The sequence below is a fragment of the Paralichthys olivaceus genome, chromosome 2, assembly GCF_024713975.1.
Source record: "Paralichthys olivaceus isolate ysfri-2021 chromosome 2, ASM2471397v2, whole genome shotgun sequence".
Taxonomy (NCBI): domain Eukaryota; kingdom Metazoa; phylum Chordata; class Actinopteri; order Pleuronectiformes; family Paralichthyidae; genus Paralichthys; species Paralichthys olivaceus.
In genome coordinates this window covers 10,854,456-10,875,991 of record NC_091094.1, presented here as the reverse complement: position 1 = coordinate 10,875,991, position 21,536 = coordinate 10,854,456, and the positions used below count along the sequence as shown (strand labels likewise).

Here is a 21,536-nt window from a genome sequence, read left to right as displayed (position 1 = left end):
TTGTGAGATTTTTTTGTCATGGAGTTGTGTAAAAAAGTGTGAGTGCACTCACAGTTCTCGCAGTGTTTTCCTGTCGTCCCTGACGGACACTTGCATTGTCCTGTCACTTTGTCACACGGGGCGCTGCTGCAGTTGCAGGGATGAACGCAGCCTGCACCGAACCATCCCTCTGGACAGTCTGAGACGAGACACACAGCAGGGAGTCATCTCAAAACAGGACACGTAGGGGCCTCACAGTACGAGTAAAGGATGTCCTCTGCAGGGACGCTTACCTTGATCACAATTCTCCCCGTGACGACCAGGAGGACACTTTCTTTGGCACTTTCCAGTCACATGGTCACACGACACCCCGGGTGGACAGGAGCACTTCTTCTCGCAGCCGGATCCAAACGTTCCTGGTTCGCACTCTGCAGACCGGGGAGGACAGAGCGTTACACACCACGACAACACAAATCTGTATCTGTATACTTTTTATTTCTTTATTTTACTTAAAACATATATATTTTAACTGTTGTTTGAATGTTCCCTGATTTCCTGTTTGGACTTGAAGATGATTATTTAGTATTTTCATTTTTATTGATTTATTATTGTTGTTATTATTATTAATATAAGTAGTAGTAGTAGGAGTAGTAGTAGTAGTAGGAGTAGTAGTAGTAGTAGTAGTAGTAGTAGTAGTAGTATGGCCTTTAAGTGGCCAGGGCTTTATGACATTGTACTCACCTTCCTTGCAGGTGTTGCCCCGGTAACCAGATTTACAGACGCAGGTGCCATGGCGACGGTGACACTCCAGAGTGTTCTGCTGGACACAGTGACACTCGTCAGAGCAGCCCGCTCCAAATGTCCACTTTGGACAAGCTGAAGAAAAGACAGTGAGACAAAGGAGACAAGGAGGACTTCACCACAGAGGGAAACTGATGTGTGGATAAAGGGTTCATGTGGAATAGAAGACTGTATCTCTCGTCAGGTTGGTTTCCAGACAGGGTTTGAGTGTCATGTGACTTACGGAGGTGGCAGAAGCGTCCGTACAGTCCAGGATCACACAGACAGGCTCCGTAGGTTCGGTGGCATCGTCCGTTATTTGCACAGTTACACTTCTTGTTGCACTGTTTTCCGTACAAACCCTTTGGACAACCTGCACACAGGGAAAAAATGCAATAAACTTCAAATGTTTTCAAAAACAAAATGAAAGAATACACAGGAATACATTTCTTTTGTTTTTTACTAACTCACCATCCTGACACAAGTCTCCACTGACTCCAGGCGGACAGCGGCAGCTCCCAGTGACCGGATCACAGTTGGCACCGTTTTTACACTTACAGTGGAAGGAGCAGTTTTTACCAAAATATCCCTCGGAGCAAGCTGTGAGGTCGATAAATAACAGGGTTTATCACTGACTTTACAAACTGTGGCATGTGTGTGTGTGTGGTCGTCAGTCCTCACTCTGGTTGCAGACGATGCCCGTCCATCCATCGGGGCAGTCACAGCCATTTTTCCACACGTTACATCTTCCTCCGTTAGAGCAGTCGTCACACGTCAAGCTGCAGTCATTCCCGAAGGTGTCGTCCAGACACACTGGAAACACAATAACACAAACAATCATCTAAGTTTAGATGGTTATATGATGTGATATGATTCCAGCTTCTCAAATCTCAGGACTGTATGCATTTGTTCTTTCTGATAGAATGTGTTTCAGCCTGCATCGTGTGTGGGATCAGTTCGATGTAGGGCCCCTTTAGTCCCTTGAAACTCTCCTGATTGTGCTTCTAGACAACTTTTGGCCGAGTGTCTTTTTGAGCTGACTGAGAGACCACAGGCAACAACACTGTCCATTCAGATATATGTGTGGTTTGGAGACAGTGTTCAGGTGATTCTCTTTGCAACCTTCACTGAAGCAACACTCGTGACGTCCTGTGTCAGACCTGCAGCAGCTGCCGGGTCATATAATCCTCAGCATTCCTGCCAGAGAGACTGTGGTGTTACAGGATGTACCAACAGTCTGGGAGCGTGCAGCGCAGTAATCAACCCCCACAGTGTGGTCTGTCCCTGGCTGCACTAAATGAGTCTGTCTGACAGCCTCACCTCCGGGAGCCACACTCAGGTAATCAGATACAGGTTCCTGTTAATGATAATGAGCGCTTAATGGTTTGAGGGGGGGGGGGGGGGACTCACCAAACTTCTCTGCCAGGTTACTCTCAGCCCTCAGCTCCCCCTCGTCGTCTTCGTAGTCATCATAGCGCTCCAGAGGTTGGCTGTAGTCCTGCAGCAAGGTGAGCTGGGGGCGGATGAGTGGCAGCTCGATGGGACCCCCGCTGGAGAGGGCCTCAACTGCATCCTCAAGCGCTGCAAACATTTACAAAAATATATTTACTGCACATCCTTCAGTTTTTTGTCTTGATGGGTTTTGGTTAATCCATCTATATCATGAGATAATTGTTATATAATCTTTCTTTCGACTAAAATAACATTTAATTCTCGTAAATATATACATATTTTTTCTTGTAGAATAACACTTTTCCCCCTGATATTATAACTATGTTCCCACATCTTAGAGTCCCTTTTAAAACTCATTAATACACATTAAACATGATGGAAATAAATACAGTAAGTTTAAAAAAAAGCATTGGCTGTTTATTCTATAGTGCTACTTCAGAATAATTAGGTTTTAAATGGGCAACAACTGAAACGATCTTTCCCACATCAGGCAGGGGCGTTGCAAGAGGGTGAGCAAAGCAAGCAATTGTTCCCCAAGCTGAAGGGGGGGGGTGCTCAAGAACAACTGAGAATTAGATTAGTCCACAGCAACGTTGTGGTCAAACCACTAACGAGGTCCCACACCACTAGTTTTCTACCAAAAGCTTCATAATGTCTGTGAGTGTGTGAGTGTGTGTCTGATGTGTCTGATGTGTCTGATGTGTCTGGGGTGATGGTTGGGGTTTACACTTAAACTTTTCTATTTTAATATTTTCGATTTGGCTGCACAGTTTGAATTTAGAACTTAGTAATTTGATAATAAAAGAATCATTTGAAGATTGGAATCATGAGTCAATCATTTTGGTGGGTGGGGGGTAGGTTTGATTCAATGTAAGACCCCCCTAAAGACCCCTTGAAACGCTCCTGCCCAGGGGCAGGTTTTCTATCAGATGGGATTTGAATGATGACGCACAGTACTTCTGTATAAAAGGTGGTTCAGCTTTACAGAAACTCCTCAGTGCTCCACAGTCATGTCTAATGAAACATGCTGTAAGCGGTAGGATTGTTTTTGAATCGATGTAAAAGAACAACTGTAAATGATAAAACGAATGACTGAATTCCATTTCAAGGTCCTGGTATTGCTCACGCTGACTCACAGGGACATTTTAAACAGAAAAGAACCATTGTTGATGTTATTAGTAAAACCTGTGTTTGTCCTCAAATGACACCAGAAACTTCTGTTTTAAAAAAACGTCTCTTATTCAAAAACAACATCTCTGATTGGCTGGAATTATCACAATGTCAGGAACATATTTTATTTTTTCCAGTTGTGGCATCAAACTGTGCAGCAGCTCAGAATGGTCTTTTCAAACTTACAACTTCTATTCCATTCAAATAAACACAAGCTTCATGTTTCACTGCTGCGAAATAAAACCAAAGTCCAGGCGATTCACTTAAAAACTCTCAGAACCAGCAGCCACAGTTCTGCAGGTTTACTCTTGGCGTATATTTGGTGCTGTTCCCACTCTCTTTACCCTGATTGCTGGTACTCACGGATGCAGGATTGCCGGTCGTCGTCCAAACGGAAACCCCGGCGGCAGAAGCACTGGAAAGAGCCCGCGCTGTTCTGGCACGTGTGATCACAACCGGCATTGGCAGCCAGACACTCGTCTACATCTAAACAACCCACACACACACACACACACACAGCTCAGACTCAAGAGCTTTGCTGAGAAAAAAGTCTACTCAGCTGAATGAAACAAAGGCAACACTGACTCCTCGTGAAACGAACTGGTAAGAGTATAAATATTATCCCCCTTATAGTGTGAGGGGGAGTGAAACATACCATCACAGCTACACCCGTCTGAGTTGAGCCTGTATCCTGCGGAGCAGTAGCACTCGTAACCTCCAGGGTAGTTGGTGCAGTCCTGCTCGCAGCAGGAGCTCTGCTCTCCACACTCGTCGACGTCTGCCAAACACAACAAGCAGGACGACAAGAAAATGATGATCCCACTGAGGTCATGTGCTTCTCTGCTCACTGAGAGACAGTTTTTATGAGACTGTGTAAATTGTACAGATTTAACTGCCAGTTAAGGTCAACGCTATAACTTCAGGTAATAGTGCTGCACTTTGAACGAGATCTGACTTCAGTGAATGTTTGCACCTTTACTCTCAAATCAAAAACTACAGAGAATATAATTCTCCTCTTTCTCATTCTCCTGAATGAAAGAGCAATTTGCAATCAAAGCAATCAAAGGTTAGAGACCGAAAAATTCTCTAAAGTAAAGACAGATTTGTTTTTAACTCGTACACACAAGATATCTGTGGAGGTTCTCGGTCGTGGTATCTTCAGGGGTTTAGGTGGACTACAAGACACAAACAAGTCCAGTTGCCTAATAACTACCGATTACATATTTTAAGGGGCTCCATAGTTTAATAATTTATCTTTTGTTTTCTAATTTAGCCATAAATCATGTTGGGTGATAATTTAAAGGAGAAGTAATGAAATGTTTCTGTGACGTTTCACAGTAAAGTGTTCAGGTAATGCATCAGAACTACATCCTGTTATAACTCTGTTTATTAATCCATTATGATTTCTTACCAACGCAGGTTTTAAGGTCGTCATCTAGTCTGTAACCTTGGTTACAGGAGCAGACAGGCCCGCTGGTTGAATGCTGGCAGAGGTGTGAACAACCACCGTTGTTGTTCTCACAGCTGTTCACAATCTCCATCTCAATTCCTAGATAATATAAGATTATAGAACTTAAAACTTATTTTACCACCTCAATATATGAACTGTGTATAATAAAGAAACTGACTGTAACACTGTTTCCCATCCGACCCCAGCTCATAGGCAGCGTTACAAACACACGCGTAGGAGCCCAGAGTGTTGTGACAGCCATGAGCACAGTTGGCTTCAGTCTTACACTCGTCAAAATCTGTGACAAAATAAAAAAAACACTGAATTATTAGAAGAAATTCATCTGGTCAGCACAGTTTCATTTACATTCATCACCATGAGCTTGTAACTGTCCTTCACACTCACTTCTAACCCAGCGGTAGTTGATAGTGACAGTGGAAAGACTGGCTTGTAAATTCCACTTTATTTTGACTTTTAAAAGAAAAACATACTCGTTTTAAACGTCTGAGAAAAATTTGTCTCGTTAGTTTTGCGAGACAGATTTTGGAAACAGCAGTTGAAGAAACAATCTAAGCAACTACGAAATGAGGTGAAGTTTCTAGTCTTTGATGTTTCTTGTTATTTATTTTTCTTATAATCACTTTTTACTCCAAGTGCAATTAATCACCACTTTGCTGAAATTACCTTCACAGGTTTTCCTGTCTTCAGCGAGGATGTAACCGAGCTTACAGTCACAGTGAGCTCTGCCACCATCGACTTGACAAATGTGGGCACAGCCTCCGTTCTGATCTGCACACGGGTTCTGCACTGTGACACAAAAAGCACACAGTCAAACAGAGAAACCTACACAGTGTCAAAGTCAAGTGGGAAATGATTCTGGCACAGTTGTGGAGAGAACTCCCTACATCTTAATGCAAAGCATGTGGAGAGCTTTAGTGTGTGAGAGTGTGTGTGTGTGTGTGTGTGTGTGTGTGTGTGTGTGTGTGTGTGTGTGACTTGTGTAAGCTTGCTCTGCATTTAGGTGATGAGAAACCTTCAGTGCAGAAATTAGAGGAAGCCGTTCACAGCCAACAATTACAAAGTAAAAGCATCTCAGTGGCGGTAATTCAAAAACACATACATGTATAATTTCCAACCTCTGAGAGAAACATGCTCAACCACAAAGCCTCTGAGATCAGAGACATTAAAAGAATCAAGGATGTAATGTTTGGGAAAAAAAACAATGAAAAAGAATTCTGTGGTTTACCTTAATTTAATGTCTCATCCCATGAGTGACAGTTACTCCTGCTCCGGCACAGACATCCATCAGATAATTGCTACTGGCGACTGATTTGTTTTTAATGTTACGAACAAATCTTCAGAAAGACACCTTCAAAGTGTTCTGTTTTATTGGCGCAGTTTCCTCAATCAGCCATCATCCGGTTATTATTCCTTCGTCCTGTCTGCTGTGTTTTTTCATGTGTAATCTAGTGTTGCTTCACACCACAGTTTGGAAACACTCACGTTTGCAGTGCTTCCCGTCCTCTGCCAGGATGTAGTTTGGTTTGCATCGGCAGCGGAAATGAGCGGCGGACTGTTGCACACAGTAGTGTTCACATCCTCCGTTGCTGATGGCGCATGTATGGACAGCTGAGAAGAGCAAAAAGGTAAACATTAAGATACATTACAAAATCTGCCCTGCGGTTGTATGCCTTGGCCAACCAGTGCAGCTTTTATCTACATACATTCTTTATTATATGAGGTCAACTTGACCTTTGACCTTTGACCACTCGAATCTAATCACTTAATCGTTGAGACAATTGATAAAATTTGAAGAAAACCCCAAAAGGCCGACGTTCAGGGCAAAATCATGTTTTGTGAGGTCACCATGACTTTGACCTTTGACCAATAAATTCTAATCAGTTCATCTTTGAAATCCCTTCAAGGTGTTCCTGAGATGGTGCGTTAACAAGAAACGAACAGATGGACGGACAACCAGAAAACATAACGTCTCCATCCACTAGCTGTCGCCTGCACAGAGGCATGAAGAGAATCAAGGGACAGAAACAGAGGCAGTCACGAAAGTATAAGAAAATCCAACATCTTTGCAGAAAAATATAATTTTCCAATCAGCAGTTTCATATTGTTTTTTCTGAATTCTGATTTGACTGAAGTGTCTCTTAAAAAGGAATCTTCATCTGATGGATCACAAGCACCGTACTAACATTCCTACGCATCCTTTAGAGAGTAACTCTCAGAACTGAGATCCATCACCATATACGGAGCCAAGAATCACAGAGCTCTGAATGGCAGGGCCTCTGTGGTGGACAACACTCGTCCACTGATGAGGTTAAGGACAGAGTCAGTTCAATCATCTCCCCGTTTGAGTTTCCCGTCCTGTTGGAAAGAGATGAGGCCCTCGGTGCATGGGCCTGATGCCAACAAAACAGGTAGAAGCTGAGCAGCCCCGTGTCAACGTCCATCCATCACAAGAACACAGAGCGGCTTCCAGCTCAAATATTATGCAGACGCACGCTAAGTGTGTGGGATTCATCTGATCTCTGCTGGCAGATCAAGATAAGATGAGTGGAGCCGATCGGTATGTGCTGTCCTCTGTCCAGTATATATGGTGTCAGTCTATCCTCTGCAAAGTGTACTTTTACACACTTGTTGTGTGGAAATCAAGGTCTCAGAGTTGGATTCTTGTTTTGCAGCTCACCTCTGCATAGATTTTAAAACCACTCTTAGATATGCGTCCTCACAGATAAACTTAAGTCACTCCACATGTGCACAGCGATTATTAACACAATCAGTCATTTCTTCATTAACCAGCTGTTACACAAGAGCCTCTCGGGGACGGTCGGGTCCCAGCTATCTGCTCCATGATACCATGAAACAGCTTTGACTTTATGAGGCCAAGAAACACACACTAATTTCCACTCTAAATGTCAGACAGGACATTCTGTATACATTCCTGGATGCAGAAGCCCAGTGCTTGGTTTATACTCGATTAGCTATTTCTGAAAAGTCAGTTAACGATGCACAGGTACTGACTGAAAACTGCAGAGAACAAGAGTAGCAGATTTAACAGATTTAAGGAATGAAAGTTTACTTGAGTAGAATTTAATGCAGGGAAAGGTTTTATTTATAACTAAAGACGGGATCCTAAACAATGGCACTCATAATAAATCCAAAATGTGTTTGTTGAGATCCAAAGTTAATTCCCCACTGAAAAAAGGTTGATTCAATCTGAAACCCTCTGCACTAAGAGCACTACACCAAGAGTCAACACATTGTAAAGAGACTTGAGTACAGAAAAGTTAAAATCATTGTGGTGCAGGGATTTTTGACAGTGGTGGTGTTTTGCTCCTGATCCATCAGACTCACTTAAGTTAAAACATCAGCGAGATGATAAAAATTAAGAAAAATGAATCAATTAAAAACTAGTTTGACCTTGTTATGTAAATTGTTTAAAAATAAAATAAAAGCAACTCCCCAAAAATACAATGTTCCTCACCGAGGCAGGTTCGGCCGTCCACATGCATCCGAGAGCCAGGGTGACATTCACAGTAGTAGGAGCCCCTGGTGTTAATACATCTGTGTTGGCAGCCTCCATTGTGGACCTGGCATTCATCGATATCTGTAGGGACGGAGGGAATAAAGAGAAAGACAGAAGCAGGCAGAGGGAAAGAGAGACGGGAGAGAAATGAGTGTAATTTGCCTAAATCCTCTCATTATGAGAGAAAAGAGTAGAAGCCAAGTTGACAGAGGAATTTTACGCAGGCTTTAGGATGAAGTCGTCCTCCAAGAAGAAAGTGGATGATGGATGAGAAGGGAAAGTATTCTACAAGTGCATTGCAGCTCAAACAAACAAATCTCCCATGTGGTAACAACTACTGAACATTTAAAACCAAATTTAAATTCCTGTGCTTCTCGTCGAAGTCCCCTGGGTGCAGCAAACATATGGAAACTTAAATCAGAGGATGCAAAGCATACACATTCCTCTCAGCCAAGCACCGAGATTATAAACAAATAAATGAATGGGGATTCTTCATCTGGGAAAGTGGCGGCGAGAGGAACATGACCGCCTCGCCGTGCGACCAGATTTCAAATTAAACAGCCTCTGTTCCTAAACACTTCTTATTTTAGGGGTCAGAGACATAATTTGTTTTGTGAGTTTCACAGCAGACCCCCAGTGAGATCGAGACTGACTGTTTGGACTTAAGCTAACAGCCCGCCATCTTCATCATCATCATCATCATCTGGAAATGAAGGACATGAGGCCGAACTCGCGTCCCTTCCGAGCAGCAACAAGTCACCAGTTGGCTTCAGTATTAGTGAAATGAACTGAGGAGTTATACAGTGGAAATGTCGCTGACTGAGACGAGTGACATAATACATGAAAGAGTGTGAATGGGCTCTGGCTGCAGTTTGAGGGTCTGTAAAGCAGCTAACACGTCATAAAAGTCCATTAGTCATCGCCAAGTGAAATGTCTGCTTGAGAAATGTGTTGTTCAGTACAGACCTGACTCCAGGCGACTGTTAGCTACAAACTATTTTAAGAATTCAGACAACTCCTGTAAAAAAGACCTGGTTTATGATCTAGTTAAGTTATATACATCATAGTAATTATATTTGTAAAGACCTCGACCACATCTCGTAAACATTAAACAGTCCAGTACAAACAAACCCCATTAATAATTTCTCCAAACACAGTGCAAAGCTCCTCCACAGAGGAAATAAACAGACTTTTACTCTTAGTGGCGCGAAAAAAATGCACATAAACACATATATACAGTTGCGTTTATATCTTGAAACACAATCCAGCTTCTTCCCACACAACAGAGACGTGTCAGTGGGGGCAAGACAGAAAGTTTAAAGGACATTAATATAGCATCAAACAACTATTGTGTATTTTATACAGTATAGAGTGTAGAGTGTTAGTATTGTGTATAGTGTATAGTGTATTAGGTGGCTCTAACCTCATTGTTTTGTACTGGACCAAACTGCAACGACTAAACCATTCTGCCAAATCTCGAGTTTGTCTTTCTGTCTCCTCACTGGATTTTATGGGTTTTTTAAACTTATTTTGCATTCTTAATTTTCCTTCTTATTTTAGCACTTAAATCAAAAACCTAAAACGGTGAGGTTCTTTTTTAAAATATCATTTTTTATGAATTTACCAAGCAGAATGGTTTGGTTTATATATACAGTATATATTGATTTATACCCATAAATCAGATCTTTAATATACACGACCCAAAAACCTGACGTCTCAGTGCATAATGGAAGAAAAGCATTGCTGTAAATTACGAAATCTCAGTGGTTAATAGATGAAACACTGAATCTACTGTTCATAATAAAAGAGAATGGGGTTTGATCAAGGACAAAAATGCGTATATGAGCATTAAGGGATTAAAATCTACTTATGAAACTATGAAACCTGCCAAAGGCGGTTGAGTTATAGAAATATCCCTCGGCTGAACCCATTTTCTCCCAATATCCTGTCACGGCATCCTCAAATACACTGTTAAGGGCAAATGCAAGCTTCTAAACTTTCCTCTCCTTTGACTCTCTGCTGCCAAACTTGAGCTTTGCTTCTTCCAGGAAAGCTGGCAGGAGCCGTCCTCTCTTTCCATCCATGCTGCACACGCTCTCTCTTGGTTTTGGTTTTTCATGAAACGTCTCCAGCCTTTGCGGAGCTGCTGTTCCTGTGTCGAGTGCAGTGCTGAGTCGGTGAATCTTCTCCAGCCTGGTTTCTATGTCCAGAACACGATCCTTTCTCAAGCTCAGAGCCAAAGCGTCAGCAGCCGCTGGCTTCTGCAGGAGGCACATTAAATCTCTGCCACAGCCACCTCCAGCTCGGCATCATCTCCAAGGACAGGTTTGTGTTTGATAGGTTCTTATTGTGAGCATGAGATGTGAGATTTACGATTGATTTATCTCCAAGAACAACATCTAAATAAAGCAGCAGATCACAGGGGTGATGAGCAATATGACAGTAATAAATGTTAAACACGTTTTAGCATGTGCATTTATCCCCAAACCCTGCAGGTGTGCCAAACATGAGAAGAAATATTCAGTCATAATAATATTGACATAATCTGTGGAAAGAGTATCTGGTCTCTGGTCCTGTTTGTGTTCGGATTACAAAGCGTCTCTCATGATTCATAGCTCATGTTTTCATGCGCTCTAATCTCTGTTGATAAAAGCGATCCTCCCCTGCTCTGATCAGAGACCGCGTTATATGGGCAGTGCCAGACAGCGCGTACAGCAGACTCATTATCGTTGAAACTGATTAAACCAGTCTGGCTGAGCCGCAACCCAACTCTCACTACTGAAATTCCTACTACTGCTATATAAAAACTTCAAAATGAATAGAAACAAAATTTTGCCTCTGGATATCTTTGCATCTACAAACTTTATCTTTATCTGCATTCTGCTGTGAAACCGTCTCTTACCTGCCGCCGGGTAGCCCAGGTTGTAGCCATGGTATCCATGGTAACAGTGTGGCCTATAACAAATCCTCCTATAGTAATTTTGTGGATAGTTTGCAGCGGATGTCAGACAAGCCATCACTTCAAATGATGCCAGGAGGAAAATCCACCATCGTGATGACAAAGCCATGGCTGGAGAATAAAGTCTCACAAAACCTCCAGAGTAATATTTCAACTTTTTAAAAAATTCACTTTTAAACTATTTTCATTCAGGATATTAACCATGAAGTGTTTAAGGTAATAACCAGTTGTCCAGTAAAGACTCCTGCTCTGATGTTACATGGTAACTTGGTTCTTATTCACTCTGCCTCTGGATTTTTCCCCCTCCCTCCATCTCTCTCTCTGTTTCACCCTCCCATCTACCAAAGCTAAAGGTCCAGCACATTAAAGATCCTCCTCCCCCTCTTCTCTCTCTCCCCCTTGTCTCCACACTCTCCACTCACCCTGAGTCTAAACTCTCTCACACACTAAAGGTACATCCAGTGCTACACAAAAAGTCAACAAAGATTTATATCTTCCCCTGAATAATTCATTGCATAACTCTGTTGTGGCACCGTGTGCACATTTGTGACTGCACATCCTTCAGGTGTTGGAGAACAAAGAATGTGAACGGCTGTCTGTATTTTCCTTTTGATATTGACATGAATTGAAAAATAAAACCTGCCACCAAAGGAATGCCATATTTGATAAGTGCCAGAAGTCAAATACAGCATTTTTAATCCAAACATCTGACAAAGGAATGAGCCTTGTAATGAAATCGTCCATTCAGGAGCTAAGCTCTGTGCTCTCTCATCTGCTGCCAACACATACATCCAGACACAGCAGCAGGATGGCAGCGGCTCTTTGTGGAGCTCCCACAGCACGAAGCATGTTCATGGTCACGATCACTTCCCTCATCCAAACGCAAATGGCCCATAGAGACCTCTGCAACAGGCAGTGACTACAAGCTCCACTTCTTCTGAGTATTCCTCCTCATTAAAGCCTCCGTAACGTACACCTGTCCTGTCATTACATCAGGCCGCAACCATCTGAGGTGAAGGCAAGCTCAGCCAGGACCAGCAGAAACTGATCCAGTTCCTCACTGTGACACGACATGCCAACAGATTCCCGCTCACATCGCACATAAAAATGCATATTTGTGCAGAAGTGAGAATTATGAGGACACAGATGCCAACCAGGTGAGGGGGGAAGCGGCTCAGACAGACAAAAGGCTCAGAGCCATAACTGTAGAATAACTCAGCGTCTACATACAAATCCTGGAGAGAAGCAATCAACAGGGAAATGTTTGTCTTAAAAAATAAACCCTTACAGGAACCATGCTGCTCTCAGGGTTAACGAGAGCATATTATACCTGTTGGTTTTGGACGAAGTTTCTCAGCATTACGGCGTGTGGCGAGAGCTGGCAGACCATCACTCCCACCTTCACGGTCGTGTTGGTCTGAGCTGTAAAGTTAATTTGGCATGACGGCTAAAATGTTGACAGTGCTATACGCTGCGCTCGGCAAGACAGCACTCGATGTTGGCCTCCTCTACACTGATCAGAACCATTTGCATCAACGCTGCTCGTTCACACCAAAACAAGAGTCTGAAAGCAAAAGTACATTTGCAGGAATTTGAGCAGGATCTTTGGTGAAGGAAACTCTCCACGAAGGAAAAGTGGGAAACATGGAATTTGTTTTTATTCTACTGAACAAAAGATGTATTTGTTCATATCTTGGAGATGCCAGCAGTGTCTGCATATTAACATCCCACAGCAGATGTCTTTCATTGAAAAAATACTACATGTTGCCAAGGACAGGAATCCCCCCTAAGTATTAATGTGGTTATGTGCGGTCCAGCTCTTCTGAATCATTTATTCTTCACAGCTAACTGAATGGATCATGCCTCTCATCCAGACTAATATGGGATTTGCGCAGCGGCCGTCCCAGCGTCTGGCCGACAACGCAAGAGAGGGAAACCAATCTCTCTGTCCAGGCGCCATACCACACAAGTAGCACAACATCCACAACATCCATCCAGCTTCTTCTACCTCTCTCGCCAATTACAGACAATTAGGACACTAATGCTAGCTGTTTTCCTCCCATATGCACCAGTGGCAGAGGGTGAGACAGCTATGAAAGCCAGCTGTGACAACGTTCCCATCAGCTCTCCTAATAACCATGACCTGGATCACATCTCTCGCCGGTTCCTCCAGCAGACAGACTGCAGGGCACTCCAGCATCTCTCCTCTAGGCTTGGCTGCAGCACAGTGGAATCATTATTCTGATTAAACCAACCGCTCACAAGAGAGTCCGTAATCAGAAACATGGAACTACGAAGAAGCAAAAAGGAACCTCATGGGAAAATGCTGGGCAGAAGATGAGTTTTTGGTTTTGCTGCGGTTTAGAGATGCTCTGTGTCTTTCTAGACTGGTAGCTACACTTTCTTCTACAGTTACAGACAGAAAAAGCCAAGAGTATTTAATGGTCTTCAGGGTACGAGTTAAAAAGATGTGGTGCTGTGGTTTGTTTGAGCTAAAATGATCTGGTCCTGATGTTCACTGGTTGCAGGAGCAACATTCACTGAGTCAAATGAAAGAGTTCATGAGCAAATAAATACAGAATAAAAGACCAAAAACTTTTCATCAGTCCAGTGAAAGTTAAAGATGTAAAGAAACAAACCTTCACAGTAAGTTGAGACTTGAAGTCAAATTAAATGTCATTAGTAGTAGAAGTATTTCAACAGGGCAAAAAATATATAAGGGATTATTTCTGCAGGTTTTGTTGCCCTTGTCCGTTTGTTTGTTTGTTAATTTGTTAATTCTGTAAAAACTACAGAAGGGATTTCCATGAAACTTGGTTGGCAGATGGGTCATGGACAAAAAAAAGAACCCAATACATTTTGGATACAGGATCCAGAAATATACAGTTTTCTCAGGGAATAACTGATGGATCTTTATGAAAAAATCTGACATATTCAGGACTGATATCAATGAATGTGTGAAATTCGGTGCAGCTTGACTGAATTTCAGGGAAGTGTTGCTGAGGTATGCAGGTATACTGATTGCCATTCCAGTTTGAGATGTGTTCAGGAACATTTGAAGAAAATATTATCAGTAATGTGTATGTGATAATTGGTTTAATAACAACATTAAACCAATTATATCTGGTATCGTAATATTCATATTTTAACGTGTACTCCATTGGTTTTGTACTTTCATTTAATTTCAGAACCTCAAGAGACTTTTTAAGATTTTTAAGGGATTGCTTTAAATCCACATTTCCGCATTAAGTAACGTGATATCTTCCTTCATGTCAAATCTGCTTGTTATCATCTCAAACATGCAGCTACAGAGCAGCTGTTCCTCTCTCTGACTGACGCAGAGACTTATGCACTGATGCTTTTTTATCCAGCAGGCTTGACTCCAGTCTGGCTCATCCAATATCACATTATGTCCGTTACAATTGATTCAGAACTCTGCGGCCCGGGTGCTAACTTACACCAGAAGGAGAGAACACTTAACACTTATCTGAAAGCCTTCACGTTGTTTGCCTGTCAGGTTCAGAGTTTTTAAATCCTTTAACTCGTCTTTAAAGCATATCTGACATATCTGATATGTTTCTCATTTTGGATTCAGGATGATATCTCAGGTTTTCTGGCACTGAGTCTTCTAGTTGTTCTACAGGGCATTTTAGCTTTTAACCTCCGAGGCGTTGGAAAAGCCTGAGGATCTGAGAGCAGCTGAAAATTATAATAGCTTTAATGGTAAGCCTAAAACCAAAGAACTGAGGGGCCATCCAGATATTGAGCATGAGTTGGATTCACCAAATCGCACACAGTCATACAGTGCTTGTGTGCTCTTCTATCACACACCATTCATTCACTCAGCAGAGCCGTCAGGGGCAATTTGGGGTTCAGTATCTTTCCCACAGACACTGTGGCATGCAGACTAACAAACCCTAAATCTTAAAATATAAAATATTTTTTCACCATTTTCATTTCTTGCAAGCACCAGTCTCATTTGTTTACTGTGAATTCTAAAGCATTTTGCATTACATGCACTCACCTGCACTAGTAAAGTTTAAGTTTATTTGTATTTCTTTACATTTCAACAACATTGTGATTCAAGGTACTTACATAAAATATAAAAAGCATAAGGACAAAATGTAAGGGCAACTTTAGACGATATATAAAAACGCATTCAGATTGAAATAAAAGACTTGAAAATAAAATAAAGTGATCTTCATGTGCGAAAGTGCCACTTTAAAATGATTCTCAACATCCAAACACGAGCGGAGTTACTCACCTTTACAAGTTTTACCATCTCCGCTCAGTATTTGTCCAGGAGGACACCTGCAGTAGAAGCTTCCTATGGTGTTACAGCACAGAGCCTCACAGCCTCCGTTGGTCTCCTCACACTCGTTCACATCTGAGGGACAGAAACCAGGATGAGTTTATAACTCAGTCATTCAAACCTCATTCAAAGAGAAATCAGGACAAACAAAGTGAAGTCAGACGTGTTTAAAGTGCTTGATGTTTTGGTTAAAAACAGCAGTGGACTTTTCTTTTTGAGCAAAAACGTTTAAAAAAAGGAATTTATCTTCCTTTTCATGTCAGTCTGAATCTTTGAAGTCCAACATTTGAAAGTGTGGAAAATGTTCAAGTGCCTGGAAATTCATGAGAATCCCTTCAGGAAACTGTGTGAGCTGTTTCCATCCTTAAACCTGTCTCCTTAAGTCGCAATTTCGATGAAGATGAGAGGGGAAAAAATTGTAGAATACATCCAAACAGAATAAAAATATATTTCAAGTGGAAAGGAAACACGCAGCAGTAACGTGTTGTCCTCGCTGCCTCTAACCTTTTAACTTCCTCCAACATGATCACTGTGTTTGTCAGCCGTGCAGGACCGAGAAAACGCTTCCACAACAAGTCCTAGTTTTTCCATTTCATTTCCATCAGGCTACACATGCTGCCAAATCTTTCACCAGCCCAACCAGATAAAATCTTTCCCCTGAGTTCCACAAACTGCACATAATGACTCGGGTCAGATACAGCTGCTGACAGTTCAATGTATATACCATAATTTGAGCAATTAAAATTGAGAATGAAAGAAATAATGTGTTGTTGAGTTTCAGGTGCACATTGGCTCCATCTACGTGAGATTTGGTTCCTGTGGGAGATTGTCAGGAGAGATTATGCTCACTGCTGAGTTTTAAACTTGATGACACAGGGTTGTTTCATTTGCGATGCCAGTGGAAGGAATATTGGACGGAAAACTGATGGAGAAAATTAGGAGGGAGCATTCACTTGGCACAGATGAGCTTCTTCTCTATGTCCATAAAAAGAAGAGAGTTACTGTAAACAGGGAAGAGGACCAATGTACAGAAAATCACTTTATACAACATTTACTTTCCTTTCCAGCAAGTTTTGGTGTATTACGATGCCAGCGTTTAACCAGACAATTAAATGATTTCCCTCTCAGTTTACAACATCTGGAAATGTTCACACCGCAAACACTGAACAGTAGAATTGTAGAAGTAGAGCTCCCATACAATAAAAGTTATTACCTCCACATGGAAGGTTATGTGTTTGTTTTTAGCGGGATTATGAAAAAATAAAGGACAGATTGTCACAAACTTAAGTGGAAGTGAAATATGGGGTAAGTTTGAGTCAGGGAGGAACCCATTCGATTTTTGCAGATCCAGGATTTTTTTTTCACTTTCTTTTATATCATGAAATAGGGCATTTTCTCAACATTTTTGTTAATTTCTCAGAACGTTATTCATTAATCTTGAAATAGCAATCACACGTGATTAGTTGGCAAATCCTAACGAGTTCCGATCCAAATAAAAATCTGGATCTCGTAAATTTAAATGTGGTTTCTTCAGGGGGCTGTTGGGCCTTGGTGGATATTCACTGTCATGCCATTGTCGTTTTATTTATGATGAACTGCAGCTAAAGATCCAACCTGTGACGCTCACTGATTTTTATTGGATGCCACTTTGCAAGAAACTGACTGAAGGGAAGTCAGTGAAGGAAGAGCGTCCTGGAGTCAAGGGCAGGATTAAACACCCTGAGGGATCCAGTGGTGAGCTCTGCAGCGTGAGCGTGTTTGTGTTGAGTGTGAGTGAGGATGTCTATCCCCCCCCTGAGGCCACACACCTGTGTGTCAGCCAGAGAAGGGGTCTGACCAGGGTCAGTGTCACGCTCATCACTCTCCAAGTCTTTCTGCCCAATGAGCGAGCAGGAATGTTGAACTGCTGAAGGGTCATGAGGAGAAAATGAACAGTGGAATCTGATTGTCTACTTTGGATCGATGTTTTTATATTTGATGGACTTGAATTTGCAGAGTTTCTCAGTTTGGAGAATCATGTTTGAGGGCAAAAGAAACTCATTTGTGAAAAGAAATGATACTTTAAGGATGCTTGTATTGTAAAAAAGATCTATCTAAAATGATATTGTCTTTTCCAATGAGCAAATCAATGAATAGTTCCAAAACTTTGCCAAAAAAGAAATGAACCAGGTTACTGATCATTTGTGGTTGCAACATGGAAAGATGACCTTATTCCCATCATCATATCTCTATGCTACACTGCTGTTCACTCTTATTTCTACACAGAGACAATCCCACCCATAAAAGTAATTTTCCCTGGTTCTTAAACTCAATGACCTCCGAGGACAAGAAAGTCTTGGGGGAGGTTGGAGCATAGGCTACACCCTCTTCAGACTGCAGGGGGCAACGGCGAGATCAGTTTACCATACCTCACCCTCATCCATCCTGGTGTCCGTCACCAGACTGAGCCTCCAGACGAGTGATCAGACACAACTGAGGGCAAGAAACAAGAGCCGGAGTCTGCTTAAAGAAGAGTTTTGAGATCAGGCCTGATCTGTCAACATCAGATCACAGAGGGTTTCTTCTCCTTGACCTGAGCCTGTGGGTGGTGGGTGGGGGAGGGGGCTTCACTTGTTTTCCAAACAGATCAAATGCCTGAAACAAAGTAATGTGTCTGCAGCCCAATTTATGCCCCAGGTCAGAGTCAAAGGTCAAGGGTCAGAGTCGAACTCATGCAGGGAGAATCGCACGGGACCATTTCACCATGTGGTGGACATATATTCTATATTTGGCAGAAGAATCTTCACGGTAAATAAAGCATAAATTCCTCCTGAATAATAAACACTGTGCAGAAATCAGATGATTCCTTTATGAAATATTATCAGTGACACATTAAATTCTACTGTCTGCAGCTCTGCATCCTAAATCCTATTTTTATTGTCAGTTCATGTCATCTGTCCATTCTTCTTTTGATTGATTGATTAAAGGATTAATTCGACAGTGTGTGAACCACTTATTCACTTCATAGCCAAGAGTGAGACAAGAGGATTGATTCAACTGTCGTGTCTGATCAGTCTGAAGCTGCCAGGTTAGTTCAGTTCAACTTGGCAAACTCCAGACGTGCTGGTAAGTGGATTTTATTACTTTCGGACAGAGTGAAGTTAGCAATTCCAAAAATATCAACAACTCCTTAAGTCTAGTATATAAAGCCTTTTTTCAATTTTAGGCATTACAAATTCCGAGAGTTCCCGATGACATCTTAAATGTACCTGTTTTTGGTGAACAAGAAGATATTTCATTTTTAATGATGTTGCAGGAACACAATCAATTCTTACATTTGGGAGTTGAGAGCAGTAAATATTATGTTTGACTCAAAACAATGGTATTTCAATCTTTGTAAGTTAACTTCGTGCTTGTCAACTAACTGAACATTTTCAGCAATAGAAACTTACAGTATAATGTAGTTTTTGTTGACTGCCAGAGAAAAGCTGATTCATCCGGATCCCATTGTGGAGGCAGTAGTTAGTGGTTTTGTGTTTTATTGCCGTTTATTCAGGGTTTCATGCAGAGTTTGACAGCGGGGGTGGGCCACACTGCCTGAAGCAAAGAGCACCTCTGCATAAAAATGTATTTTCATGAAAACAAATGAGGGGGAACAAAGAGGATGAAGACGCCACCCAGCGCCAACAAAACATCACGCCAAGTTAGGATAGGAGTTGCTTATGATATCTTTTGGGAGATATCTTGGAGGTGTTTCTATTAGGGTTATAAGGCAATAAAACAATAATTGTTGCAATATAATTTTCATCTCTAGCCATAAAAAGTCCAATGTATATGGATATAATGCTTCTGAATTGTGTATGCACAGTGAGGAGGTATAAAACGTTATCTAATTCAGATCTGTTAAATGTTTTGCTGTTTATCAAGTGTTTGTTATTTTCTGCTCATAAAGACCAGTTTAAAACAACAACCTTCACACAGGAGCCAGATGTGTCTTTAAAAGAAATAATAATGTGACATTTATCCTCATAATTATCAATATCAACTGAGTCTCCCTCCTGTACTGTATGAATGGTGGAGTTTCTGTACATTGTTCAACAAAGTCAACACATTCTCAGCCTCAATATTATGAGCAAGAGTCCGATTATTCAGCACTGTTATGTCTTCTTGTAAAATGGGAAAATGTCGCTGCAGTGGATGCACCATTCCAACGCTATCTGGTGAAGAATGAAAAATAAAAAAGCTCCAGTGAAACTTCTGATTGTGATTCTGCGAGTTCAGCTGCAGCAAAGCTCTGGGTTTACATTCCTCAGCTGTATTGTGTGACTTCCTGCGATAAGGATGACCGCCACTGGTCCCGCAGGAGGAGGAGGACGGGGCTGATGTTTCGGCAGACTCTGAGGGGCTTAGACCGGGCCAACGAAAACCACCAGACCTCTGATTGTATCTCAGGGGGGTCATGGGCCGGAAAATTGCAGCATTCATCGAGGAATCGGGAGGAGGAGGAGGAGGCCGAAAGGGGGGGGGGGCATCAGAGATAGCGCTAACCTGTTTCCTTTTAGTGCCATGATCTAAAAGCCTGCTGGTGTAATAATGTGCTTTGCTAGTGCTCATTCTCAGTCACATTCCCTACAGTCCCCACAGCTGCTTTCATTTACCAGGTGCTGTAAAGACGGGGATTGGCCGGAGGCGCCATGAGACGTGTTTCAGTCCGAGGTTTCATTGAGATGATGACTCAGGAGAGGATTTCTCTAACCTGTCCCACACATGTGAGAACTGGTGAAACACAGTCAACATCTTGTGTGACTAACAAACTCACCAGCTATGAACTACAACTGACAATTTACTTCACACTCCTTCATAGGAAGCTCATCCTCACCTTTGACCTCCAGTAAAAAACCCACCATGAAAAAGTTTATTGTAGGGGACACACTTGCATTATTCTGTGTGACAGGCAGCGCTGCAAGGCTTTCTGCCAGAGCGTGAAGTGAAATATGTTCCTGCAAGCTCATGAAGGTTTTTCTAAAAGTTATTTTATGGACTCTATAACTCCTCATGGGTTTTGATTGATATTCAGCTCCTGGAGTCGGATGTCATGAGAATCCCAAAGATACGTTTAAAGTGTTTTATGCAAGCGTTACCTCTGCAGGTTTGGGTCATTGCATCTACATGGTGAAAGTACTTCAGTTCTCGAGTTTCTCAAGTAATGCAGCTCTATGCCAGACTGCTGCATCTGTGCTATGTGACATTTACAGGTCGACCACAGGCAAACAAGAGCGGAGACAAAGGCGACTCCTCAGGTTTGTACGAGGTGAGGTCAGGATGAGGCCATTACATTTTTTAAAGTAGTGTACATTTTTTTCAGTGCTGGATTGTTTGGATTTTCAAACATTGCTGACGAAAATGACACACAAATGATTCGGGCACTGAAAATGTTTAAAACTATTAATTTCATTCCTTCTCCTTCATGTTTCTGATGAGGCCCCATTAAATATTCCTCAGTCAAGACTGCAGAACAAAGGTGGCAGGTGAAGGTCAATACTTCACTGTATTGTACTTTTAAGCAATTGCTTATGTTTCGGCGGTGGCTCAGGAGAGTATGGGTCGTCAACTAACCAGAATATCAGCAGTTCAATCCCACTCACCCTAGTCTGCATGCCTAAGTGTCCTTGGGCCAGAGAGTGAACCCATATTGTCCCTGGTGACTGTGCTGGCAATGTATGAGTGATGTATGAGTGAAATGTAGAAACGTTTCTGTAAAGCTCTTTGAGTGGTCATCAAAACTAGAAAAAATACTGATGCATAATTTGATCTGCTTTCCTGTATTTTACATTTTGTACTATATGATTTGTATTGATTGGCTTGTTGCCTTCGCTGTTTCGTATATCTGTTTGTATTCGTCCTCTTCGTGAAGTCA

At 41.9% G+C, this 21,536-nt stretch overlaps 1 protein-coding gene across 2 annotated transcripts in view; it reads right to left on the bottom strand.

Moving 5' to 3' along the window:
- megf6b (multiple EGF-like-domains 6b) overlaps positions 1–21,536 on the bottom strand; it is a 58,640-nt gene that overhangs the window by 10,885 nt on the left and 26,219 nt on the right. The window contains exons 5-19 of one of the 2 annotated variants that reach the window (XM_020096679.2): positions 15,593–15,715; positions 8,328–8,450; positions 6,335–6,460; positions 5,516–5,638; positions 5,010–5,129; positions 4,793–4,930; positions 4,037–4,159; positions 3,745–3,867; positions 2,170–2,340; positions 1,441–1,572; positions 1,231–1,359; positions 1,004–1,132; positions 721–855; positions 273–407; positions 53–178 (exon numbers count right to left, since the gene is read on the bottom strand). In XM_020096679.2, coding sequence (XP_019952238.2) covers positions 53–178; positions 273–407; positions 721–855; positions 1,004–1,132; positions 1,231–1,359; positions 1,441–1,572; positions 2,170–2,340; positions 3,745–3,867; positions 4,037–4,159; positions 4,793–4,930; positions 5,010–5,129; positions 5,516–5,638; positions 6,335–6,460; positions 8,328–8,450; positions 15,593–15,715 — 1,956 coding nt within the window. Of the gene's footprint in view, positions 1–52; positions 179–272; positions 408–720; positions 856–1,003; positions 1,133–1,230; positions 1,360–1,440; positions 1,573–2,169; positions 2,341–3,744; positions 3,868–4,036; positions 4,160–4,792; positions 4,931–5,009; positions 5,130–5,515; positions 5,639–6,334; positions 6,461–8,327; positions 8,451–11,271; positions 11,566–15,592; positions 15,716–21,536 lie in introns of those variants that run through there. The other variant, XM_069535322.1, reaches the window with a different exon arrangement.